The following is an 18,157-nucleotide window of genomic DNA, read 5'->3' as shown; positions in this document are numbered from 1 at the left end:
CAAACGTGAGATTTTCACATTTGGGCCAGCCCAGCTTTCAACCCTTAAGGCCCCCCATCCTTCTAAGAGCTCAGCTGGCCTTCACTTCCTATCTTAGTCTGTTCAATCCAAATCAAATGCCACCAAGGTTGCCTTCTCTTCATTATATTCCGATAGCCCTTTTGTAAAATGAAGTCTTTTATGAACATGAAATGAAATGATGACAATATCCATATATATGGGGTGTGTGTGTGTGTTTTGTCTGAAGGATTTTAAAATTCTGCACTACTCTTTGTAACAGCATTATTGATACGTAATTCACATACCATACAATTCATCCATATAAAGTGTAGAATTCAATGATGTTTTAGCATATTCAGAGTTGTACAACCATCACCACAATCAACTTTAAAACATTTACATCACACCAGGCCAGACATGGTGGCTCACACCTGTAATCCCAGCACTTTGGGAGGCCCAGGGGAGCAGATTGCTTGAACCCAGGAGTTTGAGACCAACTTGGGCAACATGCTAAAACCCTGTCTCTACACACACACACACACACACACGCACACACACATACAAAATTAGCTGGGCATGGTGATGCATGCATGTAGTCCCAGCTACCTGGGAGGCTGAGGTGAGAGGATCACCAGAGCACAGAGGTTAAGGCTACAGTGAGCGGTGATCATACCACTACAGTCCAACCTGGGCAACAGTGCAAGACCCTGTCTCTAAATAAATAAATGCACACCTCCGAAAAAGAACCCCATATCCCTTACGTATGATGCCCCAATCTCTATATTCTCCCCAACTCAAAGCAACCACTAATCTACTTCCTGCCTCCCTGGATTTGCCTGTTCTCAGCGTTTCAGATAAATGGAATCATACAATATATAGCCTTTGATGACTGGTTTCCTTCACTGTGCTGTGTTCAAGGTTCATCCGTGTTGTCACATAAATTGGTACTTCCCTCCTTTTTATGGCCAAATAATTTCCCATTGTATGGACACAACACATTTTGTTTATCCATTCATCTGTTAATGGATACTTCGGTTGTTTCTATTTTATGGCTTTTATGAATAGTGCTACCGTGAAGATTTGGATGTAAGTTTTTCTGCAGACATATGCTTTCATTTCTCTTGGATCTGTACCTAGGAGTAGAATTACTAGGTCAAATGCTCACTGTTTAACTTTCTGAGGAAGTGCCAGACTGTGAGCTCTGCACTCTTTTGCTACTGGTGATGCACTGAGCTGTTGAATGAGGGGTCAGAGCATGCCTGAAACTCCAGATTAAGGGGGGCCCATTTTCCCAAGCTGTCAGATTTGTTTTGGAAGGAAAGCTGAGTAATTTAATGGGCAAGTCATTTTAAATATTAATTTTTATTAAAATAATTATATCTAATAGAAAGCTAAATTTATATCACATTTTAGATAAAAGACTTCACAGATCTTTGAGCTTGAATATGTCTCTAGAATTCCTGGAGTTAATTGCCCGTGGTCATAAATGTAAAGTTTAAGAAATGTGGGAAATAAAACTAAAAATAATATTAAGTGTCATTTTGTGGTTCTTTAATAAGAACATGAAATATTGGAGAAAGGGTGAAAAGATGTAATAGAAAAATTTTTTTAAAATACACATAAAAAGAACATGAAATTAAATGATGAAAATATCCATTTCCTTTAGCAGGCAAATAATACAAATCCATGCTTGTCACTTTAAGGATTCCATAGTTAATCACTTTAACTTATCAGTAACCAGATTCTGATTATTGATTTGGAAATTATTCTGAATAAGAATTTAGAAATTGAACTCTCTGTCGCTTTTTTTTTTTCCCCAGGTGCAGTACAGAAGGTTTCTAAAAAATTAGAAATGCACGTTTACAGCAAGAGGTTGGAGATCATGCTGCAGTAAGTTTTTCATCCATTATTTCTCAACAAGACAGTGACAGCGGCCGGAAGGAGCCCTGGATTCGGCTCTGACTCCTTCAAGGACTGGGGCGTGGCTCTGACTAGGCCACTGCCATGCTCTGAGGCCTGCTTCTCTGTTAGGAAAGAGAGGGGCTGGAACCGTTCCCTGCCAGCTCTGCACTCACCTGTGACCTGCTAGGTCAGCCGTTTGTGTTTCATTTAATACAGTGCTTCAGGATGCTGGCACAGGGCTGGTACAGTTAGCAAGCGTTAAAACATTCTCATCAAGGACAAGGTCAAAAATCTTAGCTGAATGTCACTGTATCTTCAAGAATTATTTTATATATTTACTTGTTAAATGTGAATTCTTTGTAAAATGGTGTTCTTCTAGACTCTTCTTAGTCTGTAAGCGATGAATTAACTTTAAGTATTTCTCTATTTTATTTTATTTTATTTTTATTTTTGGGAGATAGAGTCTTGCTCCATTGCCCAGACTGGAATACAGTGGCATGATCTTGGCTCACTGCAGCCTTGACTCCCAGGCTCGAGCAATCCACCTCAGCCTCCCAAGTAGCTGGGATCACAGGCTCGCAACACCATGCCCAGCTAATTTTATTTTTTTGGAGAGACAGGGACTTCCTATGTTGCCCAGGCTGGTCTCAAATTCCTGGGCTCAAGGGATCCTCCTGCCTTGGCTTCCCAAAATGCTGGAATTACAGATGTGAGCCCTTGCCCCATGAAACGTTTTAACAAAGTAAGGTGGCCTGCTAGTTTAGAAGGCTTTTATGCTAACATTTCTGTTCCTTCCTTTCTTTCCCCAAAATTCTACACTAACCTTTTTTTTTTTTTTTTTTTTTTGAGATGGAGTCTTACTCTGTCGCCCAGGCTGGAGTGCAGTGGCACAATCTCAGCTCACTGCAACCTCCACCTCCCGGGTTCAAGCGATTCTCCTGCCTCAACCTCCCGAGCAAGTGGGACTACAGGCGCATGCCCACCACACCCAGCTAATTTTTGTATTTTTAGTAGAGACAGGGTTTCACCATATTGGCCAGGCTGGTCACGAACTCCTGACCTCGTGATCCACCTGCCTTGGTCTCCCAAAGTGCTGGGATTAGAGGTGTGAGCCCCCGTGCCCAGCCCACTAAAGCAGCAGTTTAGTGGCTTTAAAAAAAAAAATGATAGACTTTAAATGATGACTTTGTTTATAGAAGTTGTCATACATCTTCAAAACAGTATTCTGTGTTGTCATTTTTATTTTAAAGAGCATTCCTCATACAAAACCAGCCAACAGTGCAGGCACAGTTATTTCCATGGCCGTTGAAAAGGCCACAGATTTTACTGGTTTTTGCAGAGGGCTCAAGTCTGCCAGCGTTGAAGTCTGAGTATCTTAATCATTTTTAGATCCTTCACCCCTTTGGCAGTCAGGTAAGGCTGTGGGGTAGGGGCAGGGGACACACATATATATGCAGTTTTACCTTTGATTTCAAGGAGGTTAGACAACCCCCTCCCCACAGGCTATCCTGGGACCCCAGGTTAAACAGCCCTATTGTAGAAGGTGGGTGTTGGTGACCAGGGACTTGACTACAATAGTTCTGTTGGCGGCCCTGTTCCCAGGGGCTCTACAAGAATAGAAAACCCGTGTGGCCCTGGACTGGCCCCACTCTCCCACGTGCTGCAGTCAGGGTGCAGAATGGAAGTTCACATTGCTGTGGCTGGTCCTCAGGAGCCGTGGGGAGGGCAGTCTGCGGGAGGCTGCGGCCCTTCCCCTGGACTTTCACTCTGGCCTTCTTCCCTGTCCTCCTGATACCACTCCTCCCGCCTCCCCTCCCTCTCCCTCACCTCCCACAAACACACCAGAACTATTCAACTCTGAGGAACAGGAGTATGAGACAGCTTCCGTTCGGCCAGGAATGGGAGGTTCCCATGTCCTTAAACTTCAAAGCCAATCGTACCCTTAAAAATGCAGCTATTTCCCCAGTTGTTTAAACACTTAGGATTAGATAGGAGTAGATAGATGTGTTGGTTTCTTCAGAGGAGCCAACAGTGGATCACATGAAAATGGAACCTTTTTTCCTATCCTTTTGAATACACTTCTGTGTTTAAAATATAATCTTTTTGGCTGGGTGTGGTGGCCCACACCTGTAATCCCAGCACTTTGGGAGGCCAAGGCAGGTGGATCACTTGAGGTCAGGGGTTCGAGACCAGCCTGGCCAACATGGCAAAACCCCGTCCAAAATACCGCTACTAAAAATACAAAAATGAGCCAGGTGTGGTGGTGGGTGCTTGTAATCCCAACTACTCAGGAGGCTGAGGGAGGAGAATTGCTTAAACCAGGAGGCAGAGGTTGCAGTGGGCCAAGATCGGGACACTGCACTCCAGCCTGGGCAACAAGCAAGACTCCGTCTCAAAATAAATAAATAAAATAAAATATAATCTTTTCCTTTGTGCTAGGGTCCCACCTAAGTTTATTCACACATATGATGAGCAGTAACTGCCTGAAGATGCAAGCAGTTGATTCCCACTCCCCGCTTCCCCAGCTTAATACAGTGTTGTCAGTGCTTAACTGTCCTAGGCTGACCATGGTCCATGGGTTGTTTAGAGTCACTGCCTGCCTTTCTTACCTGCATTCAGCCTGCTGGTGGACTGCTATTTCCTAATATCTCTGTACCAATGGGGACGATGTTGAAATTAATGATCAAAACTGTTTCTCTCGATGACAGAAGCAATGTCTTAGCGCCTTCTTTATCCCCAGCTGCTAGCACAGAAGGAATCTGCCACACAGAAGATGCTCAATAAATACCAAGTTTAATTAAAGTAGGAGTGGACAGCTAGTGGGCTTGGGAGCCATTTAAACCTAGATACCTGGATTTGAATGCCAGCTCAGCTGTTTACTAGCTGTGAGGCTTTAAGCAAATCACTTAACTTCTGTGTCTTGTTTTCTTCACATGTAAAAGGGGATCCTTACTAAAATTATAGGTTAAGATAATGTATATAAACCACCTAGCATGATGCCTGCTGAATAGATCATTCTTGAATAATAGCTGTGTATTTTCCCTGTTTTATAAACTTAATAAGCTGTATCAAGGCAAATAAGCTTGTCTCAAAAGTAAATACAGGCTGGGCATGGTGACTCATGCCTGTAATCCCAACACTTTGGGAGGCCAAGGCAGGTGGATCACTTGAGGCTAGGAGTTCAAGACCAGCCTGGCCAACATGGTGAAACCCTGACTCTACTAAAAATACAAAAATTAGTTGGCTGTGGTGGTGCACACCTGTAATCCCAGCTACTAGGGAGGCTGAGGCAGGAGAAATCACTTGAATCCGGGAGGCAGAGGTTGCAGTGAGCCAAGATTGTGCCACTGCACTCCAGCCTGGGCAACAGAGCAAGACTCCATCTCAAAAAAAAAAAAGAAAAAAAGTAAATACAGTATTCTACTTTAGAACTAGGACCTATCTTCAGTTTTATTTTTTCCTCAAATATATAAAGCTGGGCATTTTCACTAATCCTGCATTTCTGCTTATTTTCAGGGACATATTTGGAGAAGACTGTGTAAGTGTAAAGGATGACTCTATTCTTAGCGTCACAGTGGACGGGAAAACTGCCAACCTTAACTTGGAGACACGGGTATGTAGCTGCTCTTTCCTACGTTTCAAGACATTTGGGAAATAAAGTGAAGGCATAAATAATCTGTGCTGTCACACTCAACAGTCTACTTTTGCATATTGGCATTTGCTTCCAGTGTTTCCAACATTTTTTTCACATTGTTCTTTTTATATTATTATGGTTGAAGTTTTCCGTGTTTTTCCGGGTTACTGCATAGTACAAGGTTCCCGTGTATGCCACTCCATTGCTGTCCTCTTCCATAATACAGCTTACTTCACCTCATCCCTTCTCGAGTGTGGCATCTAGTTGACTCTCCATTTTTTAAAGAAGCCGCTCTTCTGTTTGCACCAGCAAGATCCAAGTGGGTTTTCCAAACAGTTCAAAACCAGCCCGGGCAACACAGTTAAACCCCATCTCTACTAAAAAATACAAAAAAAATTAGCCGGGAATGGCGGCAGGTGCCTGTAGTCCCAGCTACTCAGGAGGCTGAGGCAGGAGAATTGCTTGAAACAGGGAGGCAGAGGTTGCAGTGAGCCAAGATCACGTTACTGCACTCCAGCCTGGATGATAGAGCGAGACTCTGTCTCCAAAAAAAAAAAAAAAAGAACTAGAGGCCAGGCGTGGTGGCTCACGCCTGTAATCCCAGCACTTTGGGAGGTCAAGGTGGGTGGATCATCTGAGGTCAAGAGTTTGAGACCAGCCTGGCCAACATGATGAAACCCCATCTCTACTAAAAATACAAAAATTACCCAGGCGTGGTGGTGCGCCTGTAATCCCAGCTACTTGGGAGGCTAAGGCAGGAGAACCCAGGAATCACCTTAACCCAAGAGACAGAGGTTGCAGTGAGCTGAGATCACATCACTGCACTCCAGCCTGGGCGACAGAGCGAGATTCTGTCTCAAAAAAAAAGAAGCAACTAGAAGATTATTAGTGAGTTTCAGTCAAATTCAGTACCAAATGTTGAGTAGATAGCCACATCCATTCCTTGCCAAGTAATTTGTGTGGCATAGATGAACTTCCCTGGAGTATCATTTACTGAATCAAACTGTGGGCTTTGATGTAAATGTAGTTTACTAGACTTTCCCCAGTCTTTCCCCCCAGCCTCAAGTCATCACTAATTAGGACCGTGGTGCTGTCAGGAAGCACTGCACGCCCACAAGTGTGTAGGGCGGCCGTTCTGTTTCATGGTAATCAGTCCCACCATGACCTCTGCACACACAGATGATAGTTCTTTTTTTTAGTTTGAGACCCGGTCTTGCAGTGCCACCCAGGCTGGAGTGCAGTGGTGCAATCACAGCTCACTGCAGCCTCAACCTTCCCGGCTCAGTGATCCTCCCACCTCAGCCTCTTATCTGGGACCACAGGCACACGCCACCACAGCTGGCTAATTTTTTATGAGATGATGGTTTTTTTAAAGAGTATTCATTTATCTTCTATATAATCATTATAGATTTAATTCTAACAGTCTTGTTTGTGCCTCACTTTCAGACTGTAGAATGTGAAGAGGGAAGTGAAGACGATGAATCCCTCCGAGAAATGGTGGAGCTGGCTGCACAGAGACTGTACGAGGCCCTGACGCCAGTTCACTGAGACTGTGCCTGTATATGAACTTTGAAAAAATACTTGACTCTACTTCTGTTACCTAAAATAAAATGCATTCGTTTCTCGGGGGGAGCCTGTTTACTTTTAATGTCAAATGGCCTTTATTCCAACAGCCTGAATACTGCTAAATCGCCAATTAATTTGTCCATTATTCTAGAACTAACTACTAAATCAACTGCTCATTATTTTAGAATTTATGGATTCTTCTTCCAGGCATGTATGTGCAGCTCCCATTGAAACCATCAAGATCTGCCGATAGCAACCGCTGCTGGTTACCCTCTCCCCTGGGGTAACCAATTTGTTAATAATAAGGATTCTAAGTTGCACTTGAATCTTTTCTGTCTTCATCTCCACTGCTGCTGTTCGAGTCCAACTCTACTCTCCCCTCTGAATTCCTGCAACCACCTCCATCTCCTCCCCTACAGCTGATTCCTGGAACAGACCTGGCCTCAAGCCTCTGCTGCTTGAAGGCCTTAATGAAGTCCTTGTGATAAAGATGAAGTCCAGGCACCTTTGCTTGCTCTAGCAGGGGCTCTCAATCTGGGCTACCCGTGGGAATCACGTGGGGTGCATCACAAGTGCACCTGTGCCCAAGTCCTGCCACCAGGAGGTGAGTTAGTCGGGCTGGAATGAGGGCCCTTGGTTGGATCTTATTTGTAAAGCTCCCCCAGGTGATCCAAGCGAGCTTGGGACGAGCAACCTAAAGAAGGCCATGCTCTACGCCCATCGCCCCGCCCCAGGGAGCGGGGTCGGCCTCTGCGCCGGCTCCCCTGGCCCTTCTGTTACTCATCTGCAGCTCCGTGATTTCAAGGCATCCTTCCCACCCGTTTTCAGCTCGGCTGCCGAACTTCATTGCACAGTTGAGGTAAGAACGTTGCATTACAACCACGTTTTAACATGTGAATCCCTTGGAAGTCAGTGCTCCGTGTCCGCGGGGTTCTGCATCCGCGCATCCACCCAACGGCGGGAAAAAGAAAAGCGGCCAGCTGCGCGCGCACTGAACGTGCAGCTGCTTTCCCTTGTCATTCGCAGAACCACGAGGTACTGCCAGGGTTTCCGCAGGGCCTGCGTCCTCTTGGGTGTTACAGGCCCTCCAGAGTGACGCTCGGCGCAGGAGGCCGCGCGCGCATCCCACGACCTCTTCCAGGGGGGCCTGGAGCAGCCCTCCGCCCCACCGAGGGCCAGCTGTGCTTCCCGCCGCGCGTCCTGAGGTCACACTCCTGCCCTTTGCCGCACGCACCTGTGCCCGCGGAGCGCGGGGTGGGCTTAGAAGGGCCCCCAACCGCTTTTCTTCCGGGAACCACGCAGCGGGACGCGGGCTCCGGACTCCCTGGGGGCAGCCTTGCTGTGGGTGAACAAGCGCGGAGGCCGAGCTTCTTGCAAACGGACTCCAAGGGGCAACGACCTTCGCGCGTCACCAAAGTGACTGCGTGGGTGCCCACGAGCCCGGCTCCCGCAACCCATGGGCGGCCACTGCGCAGGCGCCTCTCGTGGCTGGCGGCCCCGCCCCGCCCCGCCCCGCCCCGACCCGCCCCGACTGGCTGCTCCATGGCGCTGTGCGAGGCCGCGGGCTGCGGGAGCGCCCTGCTCTGGCCTCGCTTGTTGCTCTTCGGGGACTCCATCACCCAGGTACGGCCGCCCCGGCCTCCCTGCGGGGTCGCTGCCGAGCAGGCCGAGGCTCCTCGCCGTCCTCTTCGGCGCCCGAGACGGCTGGGCCGGAGGCCTGGCCACGCCCGTGGCGACACCGGAGGAGTGGCGGGTCCCCCAGTGGCTGCGCCTTCCGGGCCCGCGGCGTCCCGGAGGTCACGACGGCGTCCGCGAGAGCCCGGGCTCCAGGCACAGACGCGAGGGGACCCGGCCGCGCTGCCCGCCCCGCGCCGCCTCCCACCCGGGTCGAGATGCGCGGTCTTCCCCTCAGCGCCCTCCTGGGCAGCGGCCTTTCCCCTCCGGGGCCGGGTTAGCGGCTGCGGGCGACCGCGCGCTGTGTCCCAGGAGGCCCCGCGGCCAGCTCCGGGCAGAGGCGCCGGGAACTCTCTCGCCCCATTCCCTGCGGACACAGGTGGGGCCGTTAGGGGTTGCCCTTGGAAGTAAAACGCCTTGAGGAATTAGGTAGAAAAGGACCATCCGTTCATCCAAGATCATCTCACCTCCCATGAAGGGAACGGTCTTCTAAATGCAGGTTCTTTCTTCGGGGAGGGAGTAGAAATTCCATTCCTGTGTGTCCTCTCCTCAGACAGGACTTGCTTCACCAGGCTTCTGTGTAGACGCCAGTGACTGGTAACATTATGTTTAGGCGTATGGGGCGGTCAGGGCTTGCCGAATTCCATGGGAATGTGTATGAAAAAGTGTTCACCCTCCGCTCGGTAACCAGCAAAGCAGTGAGGCGGCGTGGCCTTCATTTCCTCACTGACCTTTGACTTTATTTCCTGAACTTAGATTTCTGTTTAGCTTTTTTTTTTTTTTTTAGATGGAGTCTCGCTCTATCGCCCAGGCTGGAGTGCAGTAGCGCGATCTCGGCTCACTGCAAGCCCCGCCTCCCGGATTCAAGCGTTTCTCCTGCCTCAGCCTCCCGAGTAGCTGGGATTATAGACGTGCGCCACCACACCGGGCTAATTTTTGTATTTTTAGTAGAGACGGGGTTTCGCCATGTTGACCAGGCTGGTCTCGAACTCGAGACCTTATGTGATCCGCCCGCCTCGGCCTCCCAAAGTGCTGGGAATACAGGCTGTTTAGCTTTTGATAGAGAAAAATCCCCCCTGCTAAAGTGCTGCCAGGTGTACTTACCTGTAAGCCCCAAAATGACCTCCTGGAGTGAAGCAATCAAAGCCAAGAAGGGAGCGCAGAGAAAACAGAAGTTGCCAATCAGAACTGCCCTTGCTGAGATGCCCCGTTACAGCCATTAGTAGTAATAACGGGCTTTTCTTCCTCCAGTTTTCCTTCCAGCAGGGTGGATGGGGAGCATCGCTGGCTGACAGGCTGGTCAGGTGAGAATGGTTTCCGATACTTGAGTTCTTATGGATGGAAAGTGTCTTAGAGATCCGTCTTATGGATGAAGGATTGTTCTGAACAGAACATTTCTCCTTTATTAATTTTGCTTGCCTCCCCTAATCAGTATATAGGAGAAGGAACAGAAAACATTCACTCTTCACTCAGTCTGACCAATTAGATATTTTAGGGTTGAGCGCTGATGGCTGGGTAGACTCAGACAAATCAAGGAAATGGCCAAGGCCTCTTCCCTAGTCAGGGGCAGACAGATCCAAGTCCAGCTGCTATGACTGCAGAACTTGCAGTTTCACTGCTACACCACACTGGTAGGAAGCTACTTTGCCTTTTTTTGAAGTGCTGCCATGACTTAAGACTCACCTTGTCACAATTCTACCGCACTTTGTTTCGGTTTTTGGTGGTTTTTGTTTTGCGACAGGGTCTCGTTAGGCGCGTCCACGTGAAGAGACCACCAAACAGGCTTTGTGTGAGCAACAAGGCTGTTTATTCACTTGGGTGCAAGTGGGCTGAGTCTGAAAAGAGCAAAGGGAGATGGGTAGGGCAGTATTATAGGATTTGGGTAGGTAGTGGAAAATTACAGTTAAAGGTGGTTATCTATTGTTAGCAGGGGAAGGGGGTCACAGGGTGCTCTGTGGGGAGCTCCTGAGACTCATTGTCCAGGGGAGGAATGCCACAAGGTCGACTGATTAGTTAGGGTGGGGCAGGAACAAATCACAATGGTGGAATGTCATCAGTTAAGGCAGGAACTGCCTGTTTCACTCCTTTTGTGGATCTTCAGTTGCTCCAGGCCACCTGGATGTATAGTGCAGGTAACGGGTTATGACGGCTTAGCTTGGGCTCAGAGGCCTGACAACTCTGTCACACAGGCTTGAGTACAGCAGTGTGATCAGGGCTCACTGCAGCCTCCACCTCTGGGGCTGAAGGCATCATCACCTCAGCCTCCTGAGTAGCTGGGACCGACAGGCACTCGCTACCACACCCAGCCCAGCACTTCATTAAAGTATTGTGATTTCACCCTGTAAAATGGCTAGTCAGCATTTTATAATCATTACACACACACACAATCTCTTAGAAATAAGGCTGAGTTTCGGTGGTGGTTCTGCAGTTTATAAATGCCACCTGAGAACTTTGAGCAGTGTCAGAAAGTGTCCCCTTGTGCTGCTTTGGAGCCGCTGCCTGACGCTGTGGCCTGCAGTTCTCTGCGGGTGCCCCAGCTTCTCTGCTTGGTTATGCATGTGTAGGAATGTGAATACACCAAAATGAACCATATTGATTTACTAATCATAAGTTGAACCCCAGGCGTCATTTTAAGAAAACTTTATGGACAACTTTAAATACCTACAGAAGCAAAGAGTGAAATGAGCCCATCCATCCCTCCTATGGATTATTCTGAAGCAAATCCCAAATCGTATCATTTTACCAAGACTAAGAAAAAAAGAGTCCCTCTTATGTGACTGGTATTCTCTGAGGGGTTTCAAACCTACTGCCTGATGCGAATCCTTAACTGGGATTCTCCTCACTTTACATGTGAGGAAGGAGCACAGCGTGCCCAGGGTCACGCCTAGTCACACAGGGAGCCGAGAAACAAATCCAGGCAACCCGGCTTTTTTTTTTTTCCCCCCCATTACCCCTAAAGTACTGTGAATCCAACTGTTTTTAAGAAGGAAACAAAAAGTATTAACCGGTTTAGGTTGAAACACAACAAATGTATTTACTAAAACTATTTAATCAAAACCAGAAATCTCAAATATTCTATAGACTATTTAAATATAAACCAAACTAAACTAAGTTCCAGGATATTAGTGACTTTTTACCTGAGATACTTGCTCAGATTATCTGGATATTAGTGACTTTTTACCTGAGATACTTGCTCGGATTATCTATCTGTTGTGAACTCCATTTTAAAAGCACCCCACTATACCATGCTTGAAGTCAGGTAGCCTGTAGACTTCATCACAGCCCCTTTATATATAATTACTTCTCTCACGGAGGAGTATGGTGTATTTACCTGAATCTTTGAATGGCTTAAGATTAGCATGCTTCAGCTATGTTCTTGCCCCTATCGAAGTGAAACCTGGGGGTGGCTCAGAGACACGTGACGGGTTTAGAATCCCAGAGAGCACACTCTCACTAAAGGCCGGTTACTGGGACCATAAACACTTCTTGCCCACAATTCATCTTTTTAAAATTTTTCGTTTCAGAAAATGTGATGTTCTGAATCGTGGATTTTCAGGTTACAATACCAGATGGGCCAAAATTATCCTTCCAAGATTAATCAGGAAAGGAAGCAGTTTGGACATCCCAGTAGCAGTTACAATTTTCTTTGGGGCCAATGACAGTGCACTAAAAGGTAAAAGCATTTTTGATGTTCTTCTAGCTCACTTTTAATCATTTTTATGTTACAGCAAACTTGCATTTAATATACTTTTTTCAACTGTTTACTTTCTCCCAATAGATACAGTTTTGCCAAACTTATGTTGAGTTTATATGTATTCCTGGCTTTAACACTGGTGGATTTTATTCTCGACTCGGTTTCTACATGCCTCGGTTGCTGGCAGTCCTAATCTTGCAAACACTTAAATATTTTCTAGAGTCTGTTAGTGCTATGCTAAGTTTGTAATGTTTTCTCTTTAGTTGATGCATTTGGCAGCAGAAAGCTTAAGGATACCTTGTGGCTTGCATCACACTGATGGCAGCTGGTGGCGTGTCTTAGGGAGGGATATCTCAGGGCAGCAGCCACCCTGACCTCAGTTAGGACTGAATCCTGGGCAATGGTGAGCGTGGGTTTGGAAAAGGAGATGGTCTCTCCTTGACTGCTGAAGAATTGCTGCTGTGACTAGAGGAAAGCTAGCCATGTAAGAGGCGTTTCTTCCCCTTCTACTCTTGAAAAAAGCCTTCTGCGTGCTATAAACGAGAAAAATCAGCCTTTGTTTTGGGAAGTTAGGTGGTCACCTTCCAGAGATTTCTTTTGTTACCCTGCTTGTGTCACAGAAGTGCTGTGGCCTGCTATTCACGGGCACACCATAGGAGACCTCTGAGTGTCTGCTATTCACAGGCACACTGTGGGAGACCTCTGAGTTGAGCCTGGACATGAAGGAACACCAACTGCAGTAAGAGGAATTCTGGCTCTCTAGGAGAAAGATTACGTAGATTACAGGTATCGGTGGAGACTGCACGCTAACCATTATATTTGGGAAGAAATTAATCTTCACTTTCTATCTTGTACCAAAAACCATAAGAAAACTCAAAACAGAATTTTTTAAAAAGATAAATTTTTATCAAATTTAGGATAAGGAAAAAACACTTCCTAAGTATAAGAGCAGTGGAGGAAGCCACAGAGGAAAAACAGGTTTATGAAATAGGCTACGAAAAAACTGAAGAAGAAAATGATGTGTTAAGGAAAATATCTGAAAAATGTGGCAGACAAGACAGTAATGTCTTTAGTGTAGAAATCAATAAGAAAAATACTAACTCCAATAGAAAATGTAGGCAAAGGACAGGAATAGATAAAAGGCAAAATTTAACAGCAAATACATATTTGAAAATGTGTGAAAACTTATCAAAAAATGCCAATTAAAACAAGGTATTTTGATTTTTAGACTCAGAAAAGCAATATGAAGCAGTAATACTTATAGCTGACAGGCATGAAATAAGATTGGAACTCTTACATTCCTGGTGAGAGAATAGCTTGTAGTCCTCTGGAAAGCTGTGTGGTAGTATGCGCCAAGGGACTGCCCACGTGTAGAAATTCAACCTAAGGAAATATTCAGATAAGCAGCCAGATGTGTGTGCAGAGATTTCTGTGTATTGCTTTTTTTTTTTTTTTTTTTTGACAGTTTCACACTCTTGCCTAGGCTGGAATGAAGTGATATGGTCTCGGCTCACTGTAACCTCCACCTCCCAGGTTCAAATGATTCTCCTGCTTCAGCCTCCTGAGTAGCTGGGATTATAGGCGCTCGCCACCACGCCTGGCTAATTTTTGTATTTTTAGTAGAGACAGGGTCTCCCCATGTTGGTCAGGCTGGTCTCGAACTCCTGACCTCAGGTGATCCACCTGCCTCGGCCTCCCAAAGTGCTAGGATTTCAGGCATGAGCCACCGCACCTGGCCGTGTATTGCTATTTATATATAACAGTAGATTAGAAGCTGTACAGTACGGAAACATCATGTGGTCACCCTACAACTAAATTTCATTTTTTTGCAAACTATTTTATGGACACAGAAAAGCTCATAATATGTTATGTGAGCCAGGCATGGTGGCTCATGCCTGTAATCCCAACACTGGAGGCCAGGCCAGGAGTTTGAGACCAGCCTGGGCAACAGAGTGAGACTCTGTCTCAATAACAACAAAGTTTGCCTAGTGTGGTGTTGCGTGCCTGTAGTCCCAGTACTTAGGAAGCTGAGGTGGGAGGGTCGCTTGGCCCCAGGAGTTCAAGGTTACAGTGAGCTGTGATCACACTACACTCCAGCCTAGGTGATGGAGCGAGAACCTGTCTCTAAAACAATTTGTAGAGAAAAGCAAAATATGAAGTCTTCAGTGTGAATATAATCTTCAGTGCAAACTCATTTTTTTAAAAGTGTATGTATCTTCATGAAAAGACTGGAAAGATATACATCCAAATGCCAACAGTGGTTTTCTGGGTGGTAGGAACATTGGTGACTTTTTTCCTTTATACTGTACTTACATGTGGTTAGCAAATGGTAAACAATGATCCTTGTAATACTTCAGTGAGAGCCTATCTAGAAAATACTCCTTTGCAATAATAGTAGTAGTATTCGTGGGTGCCATTTGTTTAGACTGAGTTCTTGCTTTGTGAAGGCACCCTGCTCTCAGTGCTGTAAACTCTTAGCTGTTTTGATTTTCAGTCCTAGGAGGGAGACCTTATTATCTTCATTTTCCCAATGAGGTACAGAAAGTCTAAGTATTTATCCGCGGTTCTGTGGCGAGGAGTGACAAAGCCAGGATTTGAACCTAGGCCGTCTCACCCAACAGGGTGGGCTCTTTAATTTCTTTACAAATTCAACCTAATTGATGTAATAACCATCTGGATACTAGTGACGAAAAGACAAGAGTACTTACGGTGCCCCTAGTTACAGCCTTTGAAGTCTTGTTTTATGAAGAACTATACATTTTAATTCATAAGGAGAAAACCTTCTCTTTGTGTCCTTGGTGTTAAACAGTCCCCCCGGTGACATCATGAATAACAGGCATTTGCAGAAGTGTGTTCACCTGAACTGTCACTTATAATACATATGCATCTGTGAGGACTCATGTTTCTCTGGAGCAGATGAGAATCCCAAGCAGCACATTCCCCTGGAGGAGTACGCTGCGAACCTAAAGAGCATGGTGCAGTACCTGAAGTCTGTGGACGTCCCTGAGAATCGAGTCATTCTCATCACGCCGACCCCACTTTGTGAAACAGCCTGGGAAGAACAGTGCATCATACAGGGTAAACAAACCACAGCCAATCTCGGCAAATCTGGATAGGAATGCTGAGGGAGGAACTCTGATAGGACAGTGGTTTCCTGCCTGGGGCTTCTGTTTCTTAGGGGCTCAGTATGTCCATTTCAGTCTGTTTTCAATCCAAAATTATTAAAGTATAGCTTCCATTATGTTATACCTGAGACCTTTTTTGACCTAGAAAAGGGATTCTGGCTTTGGATAGTCAGGAGGGAACCGCGGGCCTGGCATCTGCTGACCTTTACAGTTGCCAGACTCCAGGGTGCACATGAAGGCCACTGAGATCTGTGCAGAGCTGTGGTGCTCGGCCTTGGGGGGGCTGATGCTGATGTGCCTTGACTTGGAAGTCCACACCTGGGGCTTTTCCTGGCCCACAGAAGCTGGGGGTAGGAATGATCGGATAGGAGTCGCCAGCACTCCCTATACTTACTTGGGTTTCACATCCCTCAAGTGCTGTGTTTTCGATCCACCTTTGACTGAAAAACCTCTGCACATAAGTGGACCTTTATGGTTCAAACCTGTGTTGTTCAAGGGTCAGCTGTATGTTAATGTTGAAAATGTGCATTATGGAAGTTCTCTTTTTTTTTTTTTTTTTTGGAGACAGAGTCTGGCTCTGTCAGCCAGGCTGGAGTGCAGTGGCACGATCTCGGCTCACTGCAACCTTTGCCTCCTGGGCTCAAGCAATTCTGCCTCAGCCTCCTGAGTAGCTGGGATTATGGGTGTGCACCACCACGCCCGGCTAATTTTTGCATTTTTAGTAGAGACAGGTTTCACCATGTTGGCCAGGCTGGTCTCGAACTCCTGACCTCAGGTAATCTGCCTGACTCAGCCTCCCAAAGTGCTGGGATTACAGGCGTGAGCCACCGTTCCTGGCCTGGAAGTTTTCTAAGCTGCCCAGAACTCAACATTCTAGGACAAATTACTGGCTTTGCAACACAGAACAGCTATTTCTCAAAGTGTGGTCTGACTCTGAGTTAACTGTGATTTTTAGGTAGATTTCTGGACCCATTTTCAGCACTCCAGATGTTTCTTATACACACCACAGCACACATACCACAACTTCATGGAAGGCTGTTATTGTCCCTACTTTACCAGTGGAGAAATGGAGTCTTAGAGAGGCTAAGTAACCGGCCCAAAATCACACAGCCAGCAACAGAACCAGGAATCAAATCCAGCAAGTGTGACTTCACAGCTCAAGTCCTTACTGTTATATGAGTTTACTGCTGAGTGGGGTTGTAGCTATGTCCCTTGCTCTCAAAGGGCCTGTCATCCTTAGAGGAGGATCCAATGCGTTCTCAAGTCACAAACAGCATATGCCAAGGGGTGCCACACACTGGAGGCACAGACAAACGGGGAGAAACCCCAGCCTGCGGGACATGGTGACAGTAGGTTCTGGGCATCACATCAGGGCAGAGGGGCCCTATTGCTGTGCATGAGACACCAGAGTGTTCTGCAGGGGAGGGGAGGTGTTTAAGGCCCACAAAGCTCCCCTGGAGACAACTTCAGAGCCCCAGCTTGCTTCTGGGCCCGCAGCCTTAACTGCTTTGGGGGGCAGTGTCGTCTTGGCTTTAACAAAAGGGGGAAAATGTTACATAGCATGGTCCACAGAAGCTGTTTAGACTTCTTTTTGTCTACTCTTTCCCAGGAAAATAATATATATGAAATTCTGAATGTTTAATTTCATTTCCCCTGTCTAGCCTTGAATGTAGCCCAATGCAGACTTTTTAAAAGGTCAGCGATGGGCAAAGCAGGTAGAGGAGGGGTCACATCTCAATAACTGGTCCCCTAGAAATTCAGCAGGTTATTTTTTGAGATGGTCTTGCTGTGTCACCCAGGCTGTAGTGCAGTGGATTGTTCATAGCTCACCGCAGCCTCGACCTCTGGGCTCAGGTGATCTTCTTGCCTCAGCCTCCCAAGTAGCTGGAACCACAGGCATGTGCAACCATGCTCAGCTAATTTTTTAAATTTTTTTGTAGGGATGGGGTAGCTAGTTATAATCTAGGTGAATTTTATAAACAATTGATCCCAAGTATGAATCAAAGCTGGTGAATAGTTTCTTCTCTGTGATGTAGAGCCTGGGCCAGCATAGGTCCTCCTGTGGCCCGCATCCAGTTGCCCATATCCTCATGCTTTCTCTTTAATACCATTCTGTAGTCTGCCTCTCGCCAGCCCTCACTGTCCTGTTTGCAGCCTCCTGAGCCTTCTCCCCTAGCCCCAGCCCCACCTTCCAAACCAACCTAGCACAATCCCCAGATACTGCACTCCAGCCTTCCCTGGTGCAGCTCCCTGGGAGGATGAGGCAGCCGGCACTTGTGTTAGATACACTCAATCGTTCTGTGCTAGCTGCTTTGCTGGTGTTTAGTCTCTTAATCCTGCCAATATTCCTGCAGCTAGGTAGGCACTGTCATCATAAGAATGCAGAAAGCTTCAGGACGGTTAAGCTGTTCAGCACACAGCTATTTAGTGAAAATTGTAGGCATCAAAACGAAGGTCTCTTTGTCTAAAGCCGACAAATGATTTTGCTGTGTTGGGGTGCAGCTGTTACATGTAAGAAGCCAGCGGTGTCAGCACAGCGTTCAGCTTCCATGGCCTGGCATT

The 18,157-nt window shown here is 46.6% G+C and overlaps 2 protein-coding genes across 9 annotated transcripts in view; both read left to right on the top strand.

The window, feature by feature from the left end:
- Positions 1–7,165, top strand: part of CPSF3 (cleavage and polyadenylation specific factor 3) — a 48,115-nt gene extending 40,950 nt beyond the window's left edge. For all 3 annotated transcript variants that reach the window (XM_004028810.5, XM_019021433.4, XM_019021435.2), the window contains 3 exons: positions 1,821–1,890; positions 5,419–5,515; positions 6,983–7,165. In XM_004028810.5, coding sequence (XP_004028859.1) covers positions 1,821–1,890; positions 5,419–5,515; positions 6,983–7,084 — 269 coding nt within the window. In that variant the 3' untranslated portion in view covers positions 7,085–7,165. The remainder of the gene's footprint in view (positions 1–1,820; positions 1,891–5,418; positions 5,516–6,982) is intronic.
- Positions 7,166–8,543: 1,378 nt separating this feature from the next.
- IAH1 (isoamyl acetate hydrolyzing esterase 1 (putative)) overlaps positions 8,544–18,157 on the top strand; it is a 42,761-nt gene continuing 33,147 nt past the window's right edge. For 2 of the 6 annotated variants that reach the window (XR_010130064.1, XM_063696070.1), the window contains exons 1-4: positions 8,544–9,155; positions 10,028–10,080; positions 12,301–12,449; positions 15,387–15,548. Coding sequence is in view for 5 of the 6 variants with exons in the window: in XM_063696070.1 (XP_063552140.1) it covers positions 8,559–9,155; positions 10,028–10,080; positions 12,301–12,449; positions 15,387–15,548 (961 nt within the window). In the remaining variant the exon portion in view is untranslated. Of the gene's footprint in view, positions 9,276–10,027; positions 10,081–12,300; positions 12,450–15,386; positions 15,549–18,157 lie in introns of all 6 variants that reach the window. The other 4 variants (XM_004028815.4, XM_019021426.3, XM_063696071.1 and 1 more) reach the window with 4 other exon arrangements.

This window comes from Gorilla gorilla, chromosome 12 (genome assembly GCF_029281585.2).
Source record: "Gorilla gorilla gorilla isolate KB3781 chromosome 12, NHGRI_mGorGor1-v2.1_pri, whole genome shotgun sequence".
In the NCBI taxonomy this organism is placed as follows: Eukaryota; Metazoa; Chordata; class Mammalia; order Primates; family Hominidae; genus Gorilla; species Gorilla gorilla.
The sequence above is the reverse complement of the archived record's forward strand: the minus strand, read 5'-3'. Positions and strand labels throughout refer to the sequence as shown.